This window comes from Capra hircus, chromosome 7 (genome assembly GCF_001704415.2).
Source record: "Capra hircus breed San Clemente chromosome 7, ASM170441v1, whole genome shotgun sequence".
In the NCBI taxonomy this organism is placed as follows: domain Eukaryota; kingdom Metazoa; phylum Chordata; class Mammalia; order Artiodactyla; family Bovidae; genus Capra; species Capra hircus.
The window spans coordinates 88376291-88395406 of NC_030814.1; the positions used below are offsets into that span (position 1 = coordinate 88376291).

Below are 19116 nucleotides of genomic sequence, written 5' to 3' on the forward strand. Positions count from 1 at the left end.
AGGAGGCCAGGGAGACGGTACCACGCAGGACTGCAAAGACCACGTGTTAAGAGGAATTTGGATTTAGCCCTAAAAGTAAAGCACTGTGAACAGGGTCCCCTGGAGAAGGTGCTTAGGGAGACACCAGATAGGAACAGCATCCACCCCTCACTGCCCCTCCAGGATACACACGGGGCTGTTACTGAATGTGAAGGGTCAATGCCTGGCTCTGGCTCCTTCTTCCCACCAACCATTCTCATAACTATAGGGTGAACGGATCCTGCAGGAGCCCCAAGCCACCTTCTCTCTCTGGCCTCCTGGCCTTATCCAAAATCTGACTGAGTGAGGATTAAGGAGACATCCCCAATCTTCCTGTTGGCTCCCTGGGCTTCCCAGTGCCAAGGCTCTGACTAGCCAACAACACAGTTCCTCCCTCTTCTACACACCGTGATTCCCTCTGCTGCGCCTCCTACAGGGTCCCCACGGGTGAGGGAGCCTCCAAGATCTACCAGAGTCTAACTGAATCCCTGGGTTTATTGCCCTTTAATAGCTACCAAACCCCTACACATCTTCTTATAAACATACTGAGGTAGCCAGTTGAATTGAAACAGGGCCTGTAAAAGAAATGAGAGAGAGAGGTGCCAAAAGAGAAACAGCTGAGATCAGTGTCCCAGAATTCAAAGGAGGGGAGAATATCAGGAAGAATCAGGCAATTAATATGCTGAACGCTAGTGAAAAGCTAAAGAACATTCGGCCTGAAACCTGTCTACTCGCTTTACCATCCAAGTGGCCCCTGGTGATCTTGCAGGAGCAGAAGGAGGCCAGACTTTGTGTGTTCAGGAGGACACAGGAACCAAGGAAACAGGAAAAGAGTGTAGATGACTATCCAGCTGCCTAACCAGGAGGGAGAAGAGATCGATCAGCAGCAGAGACTGAAAGGGGCCTGGGATCCTGAGGGCAAGGGTATGTAAGATAAGCAGGAACAGAGGTTTCCAAGATGAGCCCAGGGGGAAGAGTCCAGAGAGGTGGACACAGAAGAAACAGGGGCAGAGACTGTAACTGAGGGTACACAGGCCACGGGACAACGAGTTCCAAGATCAGTCCTAGGCAAGAGGACCCTGGAAGGTGGGAACGGAAGTGGGTCTGGATACAGTCCTGACAAGGAGGTCCTGAGCAGCAGCCTTGGCATTCCCTGAGCTGAGAGAGGGGAGGCCTGGGCTGGAGGGAGGTGGCGGGGGAGGGGCTGAGGGGAGGCAGCTGTCATAGACTAAGGGACTGGCACCAACTGTAAACAGAGAACCACTGACGGTGACGGTGACGGTGCCCCTGAGGGTAGAGACCACGAATCAGCAGTGGCTCCAGCCCTGCCCAGACACCACAGTAGACTGCACGCGCTAGACAGGCTTTGTCTGGAGTGGTGAGTTACCTGGAAGTTCCCCTTTAGAAATTGTATCTGGGTCCAGTTTGTATGTGTCCTGAAGTCTCATCAAGGCCTTGGCGGCTCCTGTTTCGTCTTCATCAGTGGGGAAGAACTGTCGCTGCACTGACAGGTTTGCAATAAAATCTTCCAAAGGAGAGAGTGAGAACAAAAGGTTACCTCCATCCAGGAACAGAATTTCACCTGGAACCGGACAGGCACCCACAGGAGGGTCTTTGGCTAGCGCAATTCCTTGCCCCTTCTCATGAGGGCCGTTTCCCCTTTCTCCAGGAAGCCCTTCCTAGCGGCTCCAGTTCAGGGAGACGTCTCCTTTCTTACTCCTCACTGTGCCAACTGCCTGTGCTGCTCATCTGAACTGAACAGAACAGCCCCCTCATACCAATTAACATGTGGGAGTCTGAGATCCAAGAGTCTTGGATCCAAGGCACTCAGACAGACCTGGTGGAGACAGAAGGGACAGAGAGGGTAACTGACTGGGACACAGGAAAGGACTAAGGGAGGACCTGCTGACCACTCAGCAGAAAACAAATCACACAGTAAACCTTGATCTAGGATTATGAGGCTGGCCAGGTAATCACAGCTTTGTGGCCCACATCTCAGACGGAGGAGCTCAAGGGACAGAAGAGAGCCCAGCTGGCCACTCATTACTGACCACTGGTCCTAATCATCCAGAAAGGTAATGACGACAGTCCTGGAGGTGTATGGCGCTCTCCCCTCACCAAGATTAGGGATTAGAGGATCATCTGAGCAGGCCAAGTACTGAGATGGGTCGCACACGCCCTGTTGTGCGTGATTCCCCTGCCAGACCACACCGGCCGGCTCTGCTTACTAGGATAATTCCTGCCACTCCAACTCACACTGAGCTCAGGGAATGAGCTCCCTGACTGTGGTGCTCAAGACCGCAGCCCAGAGTCTGGGAGAGCCCTAACCACAGATGCAACCAAGGAAGCTATTCTGTGACTCCAAGACCCAGCTGTAAAGCAAGATATACGTGTCCTGCAATCTCAGGACTCCCAGTGGGGGCCAGGCTCTCCCATGCTGATTTAGGGGCTTCAACTGTGCTCAGGAGCTGAGAATTGGAAGGGGAACTCCAAGGCCATTTCTTTTCTTGCTTCTTCCCACAGCACCCACAACCTCAGGCACAAACATCCACTTCTAGCCACGCCTGAGGACCCAGGAGCCAAGATGCTGCAACCTTGTCTCTTCATGGCTACATGGTCAGGGACACTGAGAGTTTACAATCCAGAGAGAAAAAATGCTTTCCAGAAAAAGCCACATTGTTAGTGTTATCTCCCTGCCTCCTCACTCCACATTTCAGGGGCAAGAACTCTGAAAGAAAGAGGTAAAAACAACCTATTGCTTTCTGGGGCTGTCCTATCTCCCTCTGGGTAATTACAAGGTTTTCCAAAGGAACCAGATGTTGATGGTGGGGGCTGGGTATAGAGAACAAGACTGGAGAGCAGATCATCATCTGGGCGGGCTCATTCTCCTGCGGTGCAGGCAGAATGGCCAGTTTGGAGCTACAGGCCCAGGCTGGGAGGCAGGGTCTGGGAAAGACAGCCACGGCTTCTGGAGGCAGTGAGCTCACCGGGCACAGCTCCAGCCCGGCTGAGTTCACCAATCCCTCCCTGGAGGCCACTCTGCTCCCAGCCAAGCCAAGCCCATCCCAGTCTGGCCACATGGGCTGAAATGCCTCAGCTTGAGAGACAACGAATCTGAAGTTAATCAGCACTTCCAACTCAGGGAAGAGAGGCAGTGAGTCCGGGGGGCTGGGCCCAAGGCTGGAAGGCCCACCTCCAGGCCTGCCCCACCATCTGCTGTTGAGAGGAAAATATTAGAGCATAGAAAGTACTATCATAGTAAAAGCACTAAGCAGAGTTGAAGTTTTAAAAGAAAAGTTCATACTCTGGCCTGCAAATCCCACTTATGAGAATTGATCATAAGAAAATAATCAGAGTTGGGCACAAAGATAGGGGTAAGATTGCTGATAACTTGGGAACAATTCCATGTCCACTGACGACCATTTTTACACTACATCAGTGTGACATATTACTGCTGCTGCTGCTGCTAAGTCGCTTCAGTCGTGTCCGACTCTGTGCGACCCCATAGACAGCAGCCCACCAGGCTCCCCCGTCCCTGGGATTCTCCAGGCAAGAACACTGGAGTGGGTTGCCATTTCCTTTCTAATGCATGAAAGTGAAAAGTGAAAGTGAAGTTGCTCAGTCATGTCCGACTCTTAGCGACCTCATGGACTGCAGCCTACCAGGCTCCTCCGTCCACAGGATTTTCCAGGAAGAGTACTGGAGTGGGTTGACAAACTACTGAGCCAGACATTAAAATCATGTGGCAGAAGGATATTTAAAAAACATACATAGCAGCTGAAAAATTCAAGGAAACAGTGTAAGCTTATGTCACAAATCTGCCAATGGATATGTCTTCTTTCTAAAAGATATGAATGGGAATGAATTTAGAGGAGGCCCACACCCCCACCACTTAGCCCACTTAACCTTTGTTAATTCCTTTGGTCCCTCAAACATTCCCTGGTATGGTTCCATTTTATACACGTGTGAAAAAGACTAGAATTTTAATAGTGATTATCATCAGGCAATTGGATTAAAAACTGTAATTTTCTTATATGATTGTTTTTGTTTTCCAACTTATCTAGAAAAATGTATTACTAAAGCATAATTAGAAAAAAGTCACTACCCCCCACCCCAAAAGGGACACCAAAACACTAGAAAAAGGCAAGAACTGATTTTCTTTTTTCGCCATGCTGTGTGACATGCAGGATCTTAGCTCCCTGACCAGGGATCAAACCCATGCCCCCCTGCAGCAGAAGCACAGAATCCTAACCACTGGACCACCAGGGAATTTCCAAGAACTGATTATTATTAATATCACAACTGAAAGCAAGGACAGCCAATTGCCAGGTCCCCACAGAGATAAGAGCCACGGGACTGGCAGCTGCTGTTCACACACTGCACATGCACACCAACATCCTGAACCAGGACAGGCTCAGACCCACACGCCACAGGCGCGAGCCCAGCGACATACCAGCTCATGCAACCACCTGCTCACAGTCCCTCACCTGCGGCCGAGTTCTGCAGGACAAGGTCCTCCAGTGCAGGCCAGTCCGTGTTTAGCCGCTTCACCAGTTTATAGGCGTTCACAGGGTGGGCCAGGTAGCCCTCAGGGTCAGCAGCCGACTTGCTGGTCAGGGCTTCCATTTTGTCAGCCCAGCTGTGGAACCACAGAAAAAGGTAAACTAACACACCCATTCACGTGGATCTTGACCTCTGGTAATTTTCCTGGTGAGATTCAGCGGATCTCTACCCAGAAAGGAAAAAGCAGTGATCCTCAGCCCACATACTTAGCTACTCTGGGGGACTGGCATGAAGTAAACTCCAGGCCAGGCCCATACTGCCCCCTCAAGGGCTTCCTCTTATGGGCACCCTGGGTGGGTTCCTGGTGGGGGCTCCTGCCACCCTGCCACCCTGGCTCAGGGTGGCTGTGGGGACTTAGGACATCAGACACCTCTTAATCTTGGAGAGCTTGGCTTCCTCCACCAGGATGTACTCCTTCAGGGACTGCACCAGGTCCTTCTCTGCATAAATCAGGTCTGTCATGTGTCCTGCGAGGGAGAGATAAAAGGCCCAGTAAGTGGATGAGGGACATCCAGCTCCCAACCTTCAGGCAAAACACATCAGCACAGAGGCAAGCTGAGCCAGGCGTGTGTCAGCTCTCTTGGGGTCATGGGGACCTAGGGTTAAAGGAGGCCTAGGCACTCATATGGTCCTGGCCCCCAGCTTTAGGAAGAGAGAGGCAGAGGCTCCAAACAGATGGTAAGTGCACCGAGGACACCTTAAGGAAGAAACCCCGAATCTCGCTCTCCCACTGTCACCCAGCTGGGTCATGTTCCTGGGACAAGGATGTCCTGGGGGCTTCTCTGCTCAGAACCATTCTGTAGTCCAGGAGAAAGTTGGACAGAAATGCCAGGCAGCCCAGGAGCACCCCGCACTTTCCAGGGTGGAGGCCCAGCTGAGACGGCCACCTACCAGGAAGGATATCCAGGTCATCAGGCGTCAGAGGCAGAAACAGCAGCTCTGCAAGCCCGACTCTCCCCAGATCTGGTCAAAACCAGTGGACGAGGCCACCCCACCGTGAAGGAGGACAGGCCTCAGGCAGTGCCATCCGCCGGCACTTGAGCCAAGGAATGCCCAGGCAGGAGACAGTCCTGTTGGCACATACCAATAGAAGTGAAGAATTCAGCCTGCACGCAGCCCAGGACACCAAGCCAGGCCACCAGCAACGCGGACTCCCAGGGTTTCATGGTCACAGAGGGCAGTGTCTGCAAGGCATTCAGTGACAGTCATTAGATCAACAATGGTGAAAAAACAACTTAGGAGAGGACACATACACACGTGCACATATACAAAGACATTGAAACATGCCAAACTCTGAGCCAGCACACGGAAGTTAAGGAAGATATTCAGGACCACCAGTGGAAAGACACTAGGGTGTAGAACCAGGCATGTGCACTTAATTCTGTCCCCTGCTCTGGGAGGCTGAGTGCCCATGGAAGAGACTCTGCCCTCTCAAATTCCGATAACCACTTACAACATGCGAAGGCTAAATGGGGAGGAGGGACAGTCACCCCTGGTTCTAAGGGTCTGTCAGTTCAAGATTCTAACCCAGACCTCTTCTCTGTTTGTCTTTCCTTCCAACACAAGTGCCAGGACAGTGCCCAGTGCTGAGGACCCAGATGTAATACACCACCCATGGGCAGAAAGAGAACTGGACACAATATGCCCCAGGGGGTCCACACCCAAAACAAGGTGTACAGCAGATGGTCAGCCAGAAGAGAAATCAAACTGCTCCCTGCTGGTCTGCACCTGGCCACGGTGAGAGCAGGCTGGGCAGACACTGCTCTTCCTGTAGCGAGGCTGCTCGGCAGACACTGTCCTCATGGAGAATCACCATTCGCAAATATTCACTCTGCCAGGCACTGAGCTAGGCGCTTGGGATACAAAAATGAATCAGCCACACAGGGCCAAAACCTTAGACTGGGCTGGGCTGCTGACATAAGTAAGAGGCTGTCTTCCCGTCAGCCTAGAAATAGCCAGACGCAGCTCTGAAGGCAGAAGGCACACCATGGGGCAAGCCCACTGGCAGTGGACCCAAATACACAACGTGAGCTTCAGACATCATCTCCCAGCTTAGCCACGCGGCCCGGAGCACGCAGGAGGAACATCCACCTGAACGCCAGTTCTGCCAGTCCCTCCTCTTCTGCTCTACTTCAGCCAAGCCCCACTGGAAATTTACTGAGAGAAAACAAGGAAAATAAAGGACGTACTAAGGCCTTCCCTCCAAACTGCAAGCCTTATCTAACAGGATTCTAAGGCTGAGCTGACTAATGCCAGCTCATCAGTTTTTTGCCTGCGATGGCTGACTGCACGCACGCTCACACCCATCATTCCTCACTTCACCCTTCCAGGAGAAATTCCAATCTACTGTGGCTCCTGGGCAGGCTCAGAGAAGCCCAACCACGACCCTAAACCCCAAATGGATTCCTGTGTGAGGAAGAGGGGGGCTTCCCTGGTGGCTCAGCTTGTAAAGAATCCGCCTGCAATGCAGGAGACCTGGGTTCGATCCCTGGGTCGGGAAGGTCCCCTTGAGAAGGCAAAGGCTACCCCTTCCAGTATTCTGGCCTGGAGAATTCCATGGCCTTTATAGTCCATGGGGACACAGAGAGCCAGACACGACTGAGCAACTTTCACATGAGGAAGGGGAGAGAATAAACGAGTGTCCCCCTTTGCCCCCTGCCAAATGTATGCAGAGCTGACATCATGCCCATCCGTGCCCTAGGTGTTAGGGGCCCAGAGATACACAGGACAAGACTATTCAGCCCAGAACCTGCTGCAGGGTAGGGAGGATGGACTAAGGGGTCCACTATAGAGTTAGGGCAGTAGAGGAAAGCAAGTCCCTGAGAAGAGGTGGCAGGGCCCAGTCCAGCCCTAAGGGAGAGCCCAGATCCTCCTTTTTCTAGTCATTGATCTGCTCCCAGACCTCAGCACCCTGAATCCACCCCCAGGATTCTAGAAGGCCTTTCTTCTTGCTTACATAAGACCTTTTCTCAGGGAATGACATCTGCTCCTTGTACTTCAAGAGGCTTCATCAGCATAAGAGAGCACCTTCTGTACACATATAGGGAGGAAACTGTAAAAACCCAGAGCCAGGAGGCTGCATCTGCAGACAATTCGGCCAACTACCTGTCAGGCTGGGGTGCTGGGAGAATAGAGGCCAGGCAGGAGGCCAGACTACACACGGCTGGAAGTTGGGGGGTGAGGGTCACCGTTTGTCCCCTGTTCCATCACCAGTTGCAGTGGCAGATAATCAGATAATCAGATGATCTCTGCAGAGATCAGATAATAAACTTGAGGAAGGGAGAAACCTCACTTTTTCTTTCAAATTAGTGATATTGGCCATGGTTCATGCTTTATGGTTCATGCTTTATAGCACTCAGGAAAAAACAGCCAGGTTCCTTCATTACATGAATACCAGCTGTCATTTCTCTGGAATGTGCTATCTGGCTTAGACTGAGACTATCCATGAATCCCAGTCTGGAGGCAGAGCCCAAAGAATCACAGATGGGTTTCTGAGTGACCAAGGGCTAAAAAGTCCTCTTCTGATGGAGGAAGGGGCTGACAACCCTGCTGGCCCAGACAGCTAGGCACTCCCACGCAGCCCCCAGACCACTCAACCTGAACTGCCACCCCATCCCATTTCTCCTGAACACTAATTTGTATTAGGTGTACAAAAGGTCATCTAATCAGGGTCAGGTTGGGAGGCGGCAGCCTCCAAGAAGGACTGCGGGTCCCAATGTGGAAAAAACCAACCAGCTGCATATCCCCCTCCCATCACATACCTATACCAGAGCTTGTGACGACAGAGTAAGCGGGGGCCTGTGTGCCTGTCAGTGCTGCCAGCAGCCCTCCAGGAACCAACCCTCAGAAATCCACGCTGAACAGGCCTAGAAATGGGCAACACGGAGCCCCCTTTTATGAAAAGAAGGTAGCACCAAGCCCGAGCAGAAAACCCATATTGAGTTTTATGCAAGCTGCATCCCAATTCTGGCCCATATCTGGCACCCAACGAAAAGGAAAACCTCGCCACAGATTTGTTCCTGCCAGGAAACTATAACATCAGATGTTACATTTCTTCCATACAATGGATGGTTATGGATTGTGTAGGAATGGATACTGTATGCTTTTTAACACCAAGAGAAGACCAAAGCATCTTGTTAAGTGAGAAAAATAGGTTCCCAAACAATATATACACTATGCTTTCATTTTTACAAGGAATAATTTTTATGTATGGAAATTTACATACGTGCATATATATGTAAGCAGAGAGTCATAAATCTAGTTGTTATCTTGGTAAAATAATTCTATTTTTCTCTTTATGGTTTATTTGTATTTCCTAATCTTTCTACAAGAAGTTCTATGGGAAACTTGAAATATACTTTATATAATATCTAAAATGAGAAGAAAATAAAGCAAGCCCTCTCCCATGGAATCCAAAGAGACTCAGCAGCCTGAGTTGGGACCCCCACAGGGAGGTCCTTCAAAGCTTGCCAACACCCCAGCGACAATAATTTGCCCACCAGGCAACCGGCACTATTTCTAAGCACAGGACGGTTCCAAGACATACAATCAGAGGCCCCAGCAAGCCGGCTCTTTGGAGAGGATGTTCACAACCGGGCCAAACAGCCATGAAAAGATGTTTCCAACTGCAAACCAGCAGTGTCCTTAGCTTCTCCCCTTACCTCATCAGGCAGGAACCTATGCCAAGCTCCCAGCTGCAACCCAAATGCAACAGCTTGAGTTTTAACAATGTATTTAACAGCCTAGAGACAGAACATGGGTTTGCCAAGAACAAACAGGTCTCGTTTGGCTCCGAACAAAAGGATGCCTGCCTTCTGCGAAGGGGCAAGATCTGCCTGAACAGGGCTCCCTCCAGTGGCCTTGCCTCCTGGTAGTGTGGCCAACTCTGCATGGCACAGCCAAGAGGACCTGCGTGCTCAACCGAGCAAGAGTTAACAGAGGCTCCAGAGGCCCTACCACCTATGCACATGGATGGCCACTGAGGCCCCTAAGCTGCTCTCCCTGGCACCCCAGGGGAGGGATGAGAGGCACCTGACTCTCCTCACCTGATATCATGCCTCAACTATCACCCTGATCTGAGCCACCCCTAAGTCCTTCTTACCAGCCATACTGGCCCCTGCCTGCACTGGTCTCCCATCTTTATGGCCTCCCTCCCACCTCTGCTCTACAAAGTCGCCAGCACAGCTTACTGTATCCCCTCGTTTGGTCTCTCTCTCCCTAAGAACCCTCCAAAGGCTCTCCACTATTCTCAGAATAAAGTCCAAATTCCTTAGCACTTTTTGACTCTGCATGACCTGGCCCTACTGCCCTCTCCAGCCCCATCTCATGACTCCAGATTTCATACCTTCAACAACCACATCACATGAAAAACAGTCTCCTTCACTGAAAACCTAAAGAAGCCTAGGTGTTCCTGCACATCTCTCCTTACGCAGCTGTCCCTCAGGATCCACAAGGGATTGGCTCCAGATGACCCCACAGATACCAACATCCACGGATGTTCAAGTCCCTTATATACTAGGCATCATACAGTCAGCCTTCTGCATCGACGGGTGTCACATCTGCAGGTACGGAGGGATGACCGTAGTTTCTCTATCCAGCACCTGGACATGCTGACTTGTACTACCCACGTGGGTACCCTCAAAACCACAAGGTTCCTGCTTCAGTAACTAGACAACGAAGTAGCAGAAAAGGCTGTACAAATCAACATTCAAAAGCCAGCTGGGTTTTCGATCAGAGTCTTGGCAAAGACTCGGCAGTCTAGGCAAGACTAACTTATAAGGAACTATGGGAAAGAAGAAGACCCACACACCGCTATACCAGATGTATCTACAGGACCACCTTGTACTCTCTTGGCCTCACCTGCCTCCTGGGCCACTTGCTCTACCTCAGACCCAGTGAAGGACACTGCGCAGGCTCCAAATCTCAGACTCTTCCTGCAACTTCTAAACTCCAGTGAAGTGCCTTGCGGGCCTCTCTGGGGACTGCTAGAGGGCCTGGGAGTGCAACTGAGGACTGAGCAGGGTTGCGGGGGGTGGGCGGAAATAACTCCTCCTTGGGCAACTGCGACCAATGAAAAACAGAAACAAGAGGACATCAGCAGATAAATCCCCTCTCCAGGCCTCCACTGAGAAGCAGCAGAGCTCACCCAGAGATGCCCTGCACAGCTGAACAACTAGAGCACCTCTGTTCAGCTGCACTTTTCTTTTCCCTTATACTTGCTACTCTGCAACTGTACCTTCTAACAAAGCATCAAGTACTTAAGATCTGTTTTCTGAGAACTAGGTTAAGCTAATCACTATTCATGTTTCCAAAAATCTTTCACTTCTACCATCTAATCCTCACCAGCACTTTGTAAACTAGACAGATTTTCATCCCCATTTCAGATAGAGATATGTAAAATACATAACTGAAACTGCTCAACTCACATGCTACAGTAAATCAATGGCAGAGCTCAGACTCAAAGCCAAAACATATATTCCATTATTTATTGCTGCCTTCAATCCTACTCAGTAACATCTGTTGCCATATAGCATCCTAAGGACTTCCCAAAAGGAAGAGCCACACTTTGGCCTACCAGAACAGGCTTGCCCAAGTCAAAGACTTTACTGTGATTCACAAAGCAGCCTTATGATACCCATGGCTGGATCCCACCAGAAGGCAGAGAGCAACATGGGCTCAGAAAGACAAAACATGGTGCCTCCAGTTCAAGTGAGCAGTCAGTCCTGCCCAGACATCACAGCACTCACAGATGACCAAGTGGCCCAGCTCAGGACAAGACAATACAGTCGAGCAGGCACACCAACCCTGGAGTCAGATAGTCCCAGAGTTAAAACTCAACTCCATAATCACTTCCAGGTTTCAGAACCTTAGACAAGTTACAGTCTAAGGAGTTACAGTTCCAAGTTACAGTCTTGGAGCCTCAGTTTTCCCATCTATTTAACAGTGATAACATCTCATAGGGCTGTTCTGAAGACTGAATGTGCTGACAGATGTCAGTGGGCAGCCTAGCACCAGGCACAACTTCCACCAGTCATCAGCACCAAGGGCACTAGAGGAACGGCAACAGACCTGAAGCCGCTGACCCCTGGAGAGAAAGAAGGTCCAGCCTATGAGACAGTGAAGACGAAAACGAAACAGAAATCGGAGAACCTCCATGTCCCAGGAGTGTCAAAGGAGATTCAGGAGAGGGTGGAGTCAGGCCTAAAGCAGCACACTGACCGTGGGGGAAGCTAACTTTGAAAACTGGCCAATCACTGGCTCTCTCACCAAGGAAGGAAAGTTCTCTGGCAAAAAACAGGTGACCGGATCTATACTCTGGAATCTCACCTATTTCTATGTCTCTCACCTGCACACTCTGAGTTCCTACAAATACCAGGTCTCAGGATCACGGCCACACCCTGGGCCCTCAAGAGTGCCAGGTACAGAGCAGGGTATATTCTAGCAAACACTTCCTGAAACGTCTAGAGCAGATGCTGGTCTGTGATCAGAGTCACATCCAGTGAGCTGGAGAATTCACTACCCAAACATTTATAACCCTCTGCCCTGAAATGACACCACTTAAACACATGCTTTCTCCTAGATCTCCAAGAAGTCTAATCCAGACTTTTCAGCCCCCTCTGCTCCTTCTGAGAATAAAAACGATATCCCTCATTCCACATCCGCAGCTCAAACCCAGTGACCACAGGGGCTACCAGCCCTCTCTGCTCAAGAACAGACTCATGTCCCACCCTGGTGCACTTCAAAAGTCCAAAAACATTGCTAGAGTTTTCAAAGTTTAACTCTCACTCTAGCACCCTGTCTGGGCTTGCACGTGCCTGCATCACACCATTTCCTGCCAACCTCCATCTGCATAAAATTAAACTTTCTACAGATCCCAGGAGCCAGGGACACACCCAACAGCCCAACGCACACCATGGCCAGCGTGGCCACACACTGGCCAAGGTCTTAACATCCAGTCTCAGGCCCTCCCAAGGATGTGGGAGGGCAGAGTCAAAAAGGGAGGTTCTCTCAGGAAATGAGCAGACCCTAGATTTGCTACCCAACTCATTCCTCAGGGCTGTACCGATGCAGTTGCTCCTCATGAGCGCTCACACTCTGAGCTCCTCCCTGGCATGTGACCAGCTGCCAGCCTGAAGCAGCAATCTCAGAGAGATTATGAGCTACCCATGGGCAAGGATTATAGCACCATCATTGTCTCCTCTCCCTCCTCCCTCATTCCAGCCCCAGGCACACTTTAAGCAAAAGCCCAGTACACAGGAGATACTCCAGGAATGAACAGAGATCAGCCAGGCTAAAACAGTGACAAAGCAAGTGAGAAGTACACTCTCTGGGGTACACCATTTCAGAGCACTGGACAGGACAGAAGGGCCTATCATAAGCCACAGACAATACTCAGTTGCCACCATGTCTGCCTGCAGATCTCTCAGAGAACTAGGGTGGCCGAGTATGACAGCATCTCTGGGATGAGGCCCCCAGCCAACTCACCCCATCTTTGCAACGTGGCTTCCTTGGCCGGGACACACAGTGGACAGAGTTGGCCGTCTACAAATGAGGCTCAAGAATAAAAGGATTCAAAGCCCAAATATCCTATGAGTAGGGAGAAGTGAACAGAGAGGCTGGACCTGGAAGCCCAGAACAAAGTGAGAAACTGCACCCTGGAAGCTTCAGAGACTCTCTGAGCACAAGCCAAAGGAAACCACGGTTCATTTAACAGAGAATTAAATCATGGAATCTGCTATCCCAGATATGACGTGGGCAGCAGCTTGCAAAACCGTCCTCTAAATTCTTAGGGGGACAGTGGATCTCTGCAAAATCAGGAACATCTGAGAATGCCCTAAGCTGCAAAGCAATGTTCCCCAACTCTTGATCTCAGGGCCAGGATCTCCTCCAGAAGGGCTGGGGTTGTTGAGCTTCAGACGGTTTACATCAAGCAGCACAAGCCTCAGGTATCACTCTACAGCAGAAGACACCAGCCTCAGCCTTGGGAGGGACTTTGATATTCTTCTCCATCTGAAAGGTGTCAATTAGAAAACAGAGACCAGGGGCCTCTGCCCTGGAAAAGGAAACTTCCTGCATCCACATTCATGCTGCAAGGATTCACTGAGCACCCTCCACATAAAGGACACAATACCAGGCACTGTCTTCTCACTTGAGCTCTCTGGACAGGGTCTCTAGGCAGCTATCCACTAAAGCGTCCCTTCCCCCATTTCCTTGCTTCCTCTAGAGTGCCCAGGTCAGCTTCCATTCACACAGGCTATTCCTCTGTCTGGGTTACCCTTTATTCAACCTTCATCTGATCACTCCAGCTCATGGGTCACCTCCTCCAGGAAGTCCTCTGGCCTGAAGCATCCTGTCCTCTACCAAGTACCCACAGTCCAGTGCTCCCTCTGAGCACAGCACTCACCACACTGACCAGGGCCTGGCCTTTCCTGGTCTCCAGTCCGCGCGCCCCACTAGGCCAGCAACTCCTTGCAGTTTCTGATAACACTGAAGGGTTCGTTTCTTGAATTAGTTAACTAGTTACAAGTCTCTGCGGCTGCTGAGGCAAAACTGGAGAGAAGAAGGAAAAAAGAAACTTATCATCCAATAGCCTGTCTTAACGGGAACCAAACAGGGTCAAGGCTACAGACTCCCAAGCCTCTGGATGGAGGAGGGTGGACCTAACACCAAGCGGCCCCTAGAGGCCTGCCCGGCGCCCCTGCCTCCTCCAAGCTCCGGGTGCCCTGGGGCCGGGCCGCCCCTTCCCGGGAGCCTGACCCTCGGGGCGGCCACGCTCCCCACCCGGTCCGGCCGCCCCGAGGGGACCGGCAGGAAAGGCGCCGCTGACCTCACCGCCCTTAGCTCGGGGAGGGGACTCGGCGGCGGGACAGGAACCCACGCGGGTGCAGAAACAGGGCGGAGGGCGCGGGGCTGCGGCCCGGACAGCGCGACCCCCGGCCCCCAGCTGCCGGCCCCGCGCGGGCAGAAGGTTCGGCCCGGTGACCCCGGCCGGTACCAGAGCCCCGCGGCTGCCAGGCAGGCGGGACGCTCACCCGGACACGCGCCGCTCCCGGCGTTTCCAGAACCTCCCGCGGCGGCGCCGGGCCCGCTCGGCGCCTCCTCCTGGGCGGCTCCGCCTCCCGCCGCTGCCGGGCTCCGCCCGCTTGAGCCGCCGCCACGTCCCCACCTCCCTCTCCCTCCGGGCTCCCTACCTCCCGCCCGCCCCCAGCCCCGCTCCCACCAGCACCCCCCGCGCGTCCCAGGCCCCAGGTTCCGCGCCCCGACAGCCTCAGCCAGGGGGCGCCACCGCCGGCGACCCCCGGGAAGACCCGGGCCGCCCGGCCGCGGGGGAGCGGGGAGCAGGGAGCGGGCCCGGGACCCGGCGGGGGCCGGCCGCCCGCGCCCTTCATGCGGCCGGCCGCTCGCCGCACGTACGCGGCGCCCGCCTCCCCTCGGCGCTCCCTTGTGGGGCTCTGCCCGCCCTCCTCCCCCGCCCCCTGGGCGGCTAGAGAGGCGCGCACCACCGGAGATTAGTGCGGTGGGGGGAGCATCCCTGGATGCTGGCCGACTCCCCTGGCCCCAGCTCAGGCCCGTTTCCTCGGTGGTCCTGCTGGATATACCGCTCCTACCCTCGCCTCCCCATCATCATCACCACCAGGTGACGGGGGGGGTGGGGTCACCCGGCCCTGGAGCTGGATTATCAGGGGTTATCAGGGAAGGGGACAGTGGAGAAGGACCTGAAAAAGATCTAGGATCCACCTTCAGGACCAGGTTCCCAAAGGGATTCAGGCTGTCCCCAGCTCCTGGATCCGGCACTCCTGGTGATGAAATGTGTGGCTGAATAGGTTGATGAGAGGGGAGACCATCAAAGGCTGGTCAAAGCGGGGGGAGGGGGGCGGAGGGAAGGGGGCCACATTGGAGTCAACCTTTGTTTTTCCCAAGCCCTTATATACAATACGGGCCAAAAATAGTGGACGCCACTTTCAGCCAATCCAGCGTGGGAGAGGGAGTGAAGGCCGGGATGCTGCAAATCTCGGCCTGAGCTAGCGGAGGCCCTGGCCACAGAGCAGGTTCCCACGCCTGTTCTGTGAACCTTTCTGCTCATGAATGAGGGGAAATACTGTCTGAGAATCTCATCAGGGAGCTAGCCCGGAGTGGGAGGTGCCCAGCCTCCGCCCAGACCAGTGTGGGGATATTCCCTGTTAGCACACTGTCCAGGCTGGCAGCCCAGACCTGGGGAAGGCCTGAGCACACACAGAAATACACACAGCACATGTAAGACACGGAGTGAACCACTGTTCTGGCCTTCCTCAGCCACCAGCTGATCTCCCCAGAGCTCAGCTAAAACCAGAGAGACTTTCCTGCCTCTACTGTACCCTGTTATTCCATGGGGAGCCTCCCTCTGTTTGCCCAGGTCCTCCCATCCATCCTCTCCCCCTTCTCAGGAGCTTGCTGGATGGATTATCCCCTCTCTATCTTGAATGTTCAACCTCCTCTCAAATGGCTCCACCCCTTGACCTATAAATATTGACAGGCCTTGGGACCTCCTTAGTGGTCCAGTGGCTAAGACTCCATGCTCCCAGTGCAGGGGGCCCAGGTTCAATCCCTGGTCAGGGAACTAGATCCTGTGTGCTGCAACTAAGACCCAGTGTAGCCAAATAAATAAATAAATATTTTTAAAAATATTCAGGCCTCTACTGTGGAAACAGTAAAGGGCTTCCCTGGTAAAGAATCTGCCTGCAATGTGGGAGACTGGGGTTGATACTTGGGTTGGGAAGATCCCCTGGAGAAGGAAAGGCTACCCACTCCAGTCTTCTTGCCTAGAGAATTCCATGAACTGTATAGTCCATGGGGTCGCAAAGAGTTGGACACAACTGAGCGGCTTTCACTTTCACTATGGAAACAAAACCGCATTAGACCCCACCAGCTACTGCAGTATCTCTCTCCTTCTCGACCACAGCAAAATCATCTGAAAAAGCAATCTATCCTCACTTTTCTCCCAAACCTCAGAACCTTGCAGTGGGCCTTCTGTCCCCCTCGCAAGACCAAACAAACTCTCCATAACCTCCAAGTCTAAATTCAACAGCCCACTCTCCTCATTTGACAAAGCCCCCAGCACCACCTGACACCCCAGCAGCCTTTGGTCACTGCCTCCCGGAAACGCTCTTGTTCCACATCATCCTCTCTGGCCACGTCTGCCCATTTTTGCCCCGACCTCGTCCCCCTCCCTCCCCATTAGTCAATAAAGGTTGGGGGTTCCCTAGAGTTCAGGCCTAGGCACTCTACTTTCCTATTCTCTTTCTAGAACTCCTTCCTATACACAGATGAGGCATGTTTGTCTCTCTACCCTTGCCCCTGACTCCTGAACTCCAGACTGGCTGCACAGTATACATCTCTGCTGCGTGTCCACAGGTTCCTCAATCAAAGCATGCCCAGCGTGGAGTTCATGCTCTCTCCCCTCCTCCTGCTCCATGCCTCTGGTACTGCCTGCCTCACTGGGGAGCCCACCCCACCCCCACCCCCAGTTACCTCACTGGAAGCCTGGGAATCACCCTCAGCACTTCCCTCTTCCCTGGCCCAGGCTGTGTCCTTCCATATCCCACATCTGTTCAATTCTACCACCTAAATCTCTCTCTAGTCCACTCATTTTTCTCCATCCTCTTTCCTTTTTTTAATATATGACCATGGGATGCCATCCTTTAATAACTTGGCAGAGGCATCTAAATATCAAAGAGATATGTACTTAAAAAAAAAAAGCAAAACATGAGAGTTGCGAATTAGGTTTTATTTGGGGCAAAATGAGGACTGCAGCCCGGGTCTCCATCCTCTCGCCCTTGAATGACAGCAGCAGTTTCCCAGCTGACCGCCCCCTCCATTGCTTCCTCCCGTCTCTCTTCCATACAGGGACCTCCTCAGAATGCAGCTCTGAACCCATCACTTTCAGCTTAGTAAACTGCATTGTTCTCAGGAAAAAAATCCTCAAAGTGACCCATAAGGCCGCGAATGGTTTGGCCCCTGCTCACTTCTCCAGCTGCACTGACCTTCCCCTCCAGGCCCTCTAACTGGCCACTTCCCCTCCCCATTCCACTCCCAGGCCTTTGCACATTCTTCTCTTTCTCTCTAGCAAAATGTCCCTCCTCCCCAATTAAATCCTTCAGATCCTCCCAGAAGGAATTTCCTCGCTTCCCTGACCAGGTCAAAACCTCCTATAACAGCCTTTCATGCCCTACATGCTTTGTAACACTTGCAGCAGTTGCTATAGTTGAATGATTGTTTAGTTTAATGTCTGTTCCCCCTGCTCTGCCCCCACTACACACACACACACACACACACACACACACACACACACACACACGCACACACCCCGCTGGCCTGGGGTCTCCAGGAGTACATAAACAATGTGTGTTGTCAATCATCACATCCTCAGCAGCTAACACAAAACTAGGACTCAATAAATATTTCATGACTACATGAAGGGATGGATGTCTCCTTAAAGCCTTGTCATAAAACTGTAGCCAAAAGGCTGACTGAGGCCCCCACAGAGCCTCAGCGTCCTGGGCCCCACTCATTCCTAAGTGTCTGCTTCTACTCCTCTCCTGTCTCATAGAAGGATACTTACTGTTGGACTTAGGACTCACCTGGGTAATCAGGATGATCTGACTGTCATGTCCACTTCCTTCACCACTTTGCCTTCCTAGGGAGGGAGGCCGCTTCTGGGCTGTTTATCACTGTGTCTCCAGGTCCAGCACAGAGCCTAGAACCCAGAACCTAGACAGAGAGTAGGAAAGAAAAATACAGGGATGAATCAATGGACATGCCCCACTAATGTGGCCTCCACAGGCTTCACCAAGTACACCCATTTTGGGTCACTTAATAAATCAAGAGTCATTTTGAGCAGCCATGTCACACCCCCTTCCTCCCAAATCTGCTGTGTAAATAAAGCCACACCTCCCTTCTGATCATGGCTGTATCCTATTCATTTTGTGCATTCACTCCACAAACATCTGATTGGCACCAGCTGAGGCCCTGGCTAGGGGTTCAGGGACCATGAAGATCAAAGGGGCTCTGTCTAGTGGGGAAAACTGGCAGGTGAACAGACGCCCACCTAGTCCCAGTCTTAGAGACCCTTCTTGGGCTCAAGATCAGGTGACTGCCACCTTTGACCCCAGCCTGGTTTCATTTGGGGCATCACCAAATGAAACCTTTCCCCCATGCTGTCCCTAAGTGGTAACCCTGGCCAACGGCTCCTCAAAGCAGGCTAGACATGTCTACCCACCACCCCCACCCCAGAGAAGGACCTGGCATCTCTCCAGAGATGACAAAAATATCTGTGCTAGACAGACAGGTAACTGGATGAATGAGAGGGCAAGTGTGATGCAGCCTTTTGCTCTAAACCCAGGGGGTCCCCGTCCCCTAAGCCAAGGACCAGTACCGATCCACACAGCAGAAGGGCGAGTAGTGACGCTTCATCTGTATTTACAGCCACTCCCCATCGCTCACGTTACCGCCTGACCTCTGTGTCCTGTTAGATTCTCATAGAAGCACGAACCCTACCAA

At 52.3% G+C, this 19116-nt stretch overlaps 1 protein-coding gene across 8 annotated transcripts in view; it reads right to left on the bottom strand.

The window, feature by feature from the left end:
* LOC102189116 (prolyl 4-hydroxylase subunit alpha-2) overlaps window positions 1-18319 on the bottom strand; it is a 36143-nt gene extending 17824 nt beyond the window's left edge. For 2 of the 8 annotated variants that reach the window (XM_018050726.1, XM_018050730.1), the window contains exons 1-6: window positions 14613-14733; window positions 13985-14130; window positions 5666-5765; window positions 4952-5048; window positions 4506-4657; window positions 1406-1543 (exon numbers count right to left, since the gene is read on the bottom strand). In XM_018050726.1, coding sequence (XP_017906215.1) covers window positions 1406-1543; window positions 4506-4657; window positions 4952-5048; window positions 5666-5747 — 469 coding nt within the window. In that variant the 5' untranslated portion in view covers window positions 5748-5765; window positions 13985-14130; window positions 14613-14733. The other 6 variants (XM_013965331.2, XM_013965333.2, XM_018050728.1 and 3 more) reach the window with 5 other exon arrangements.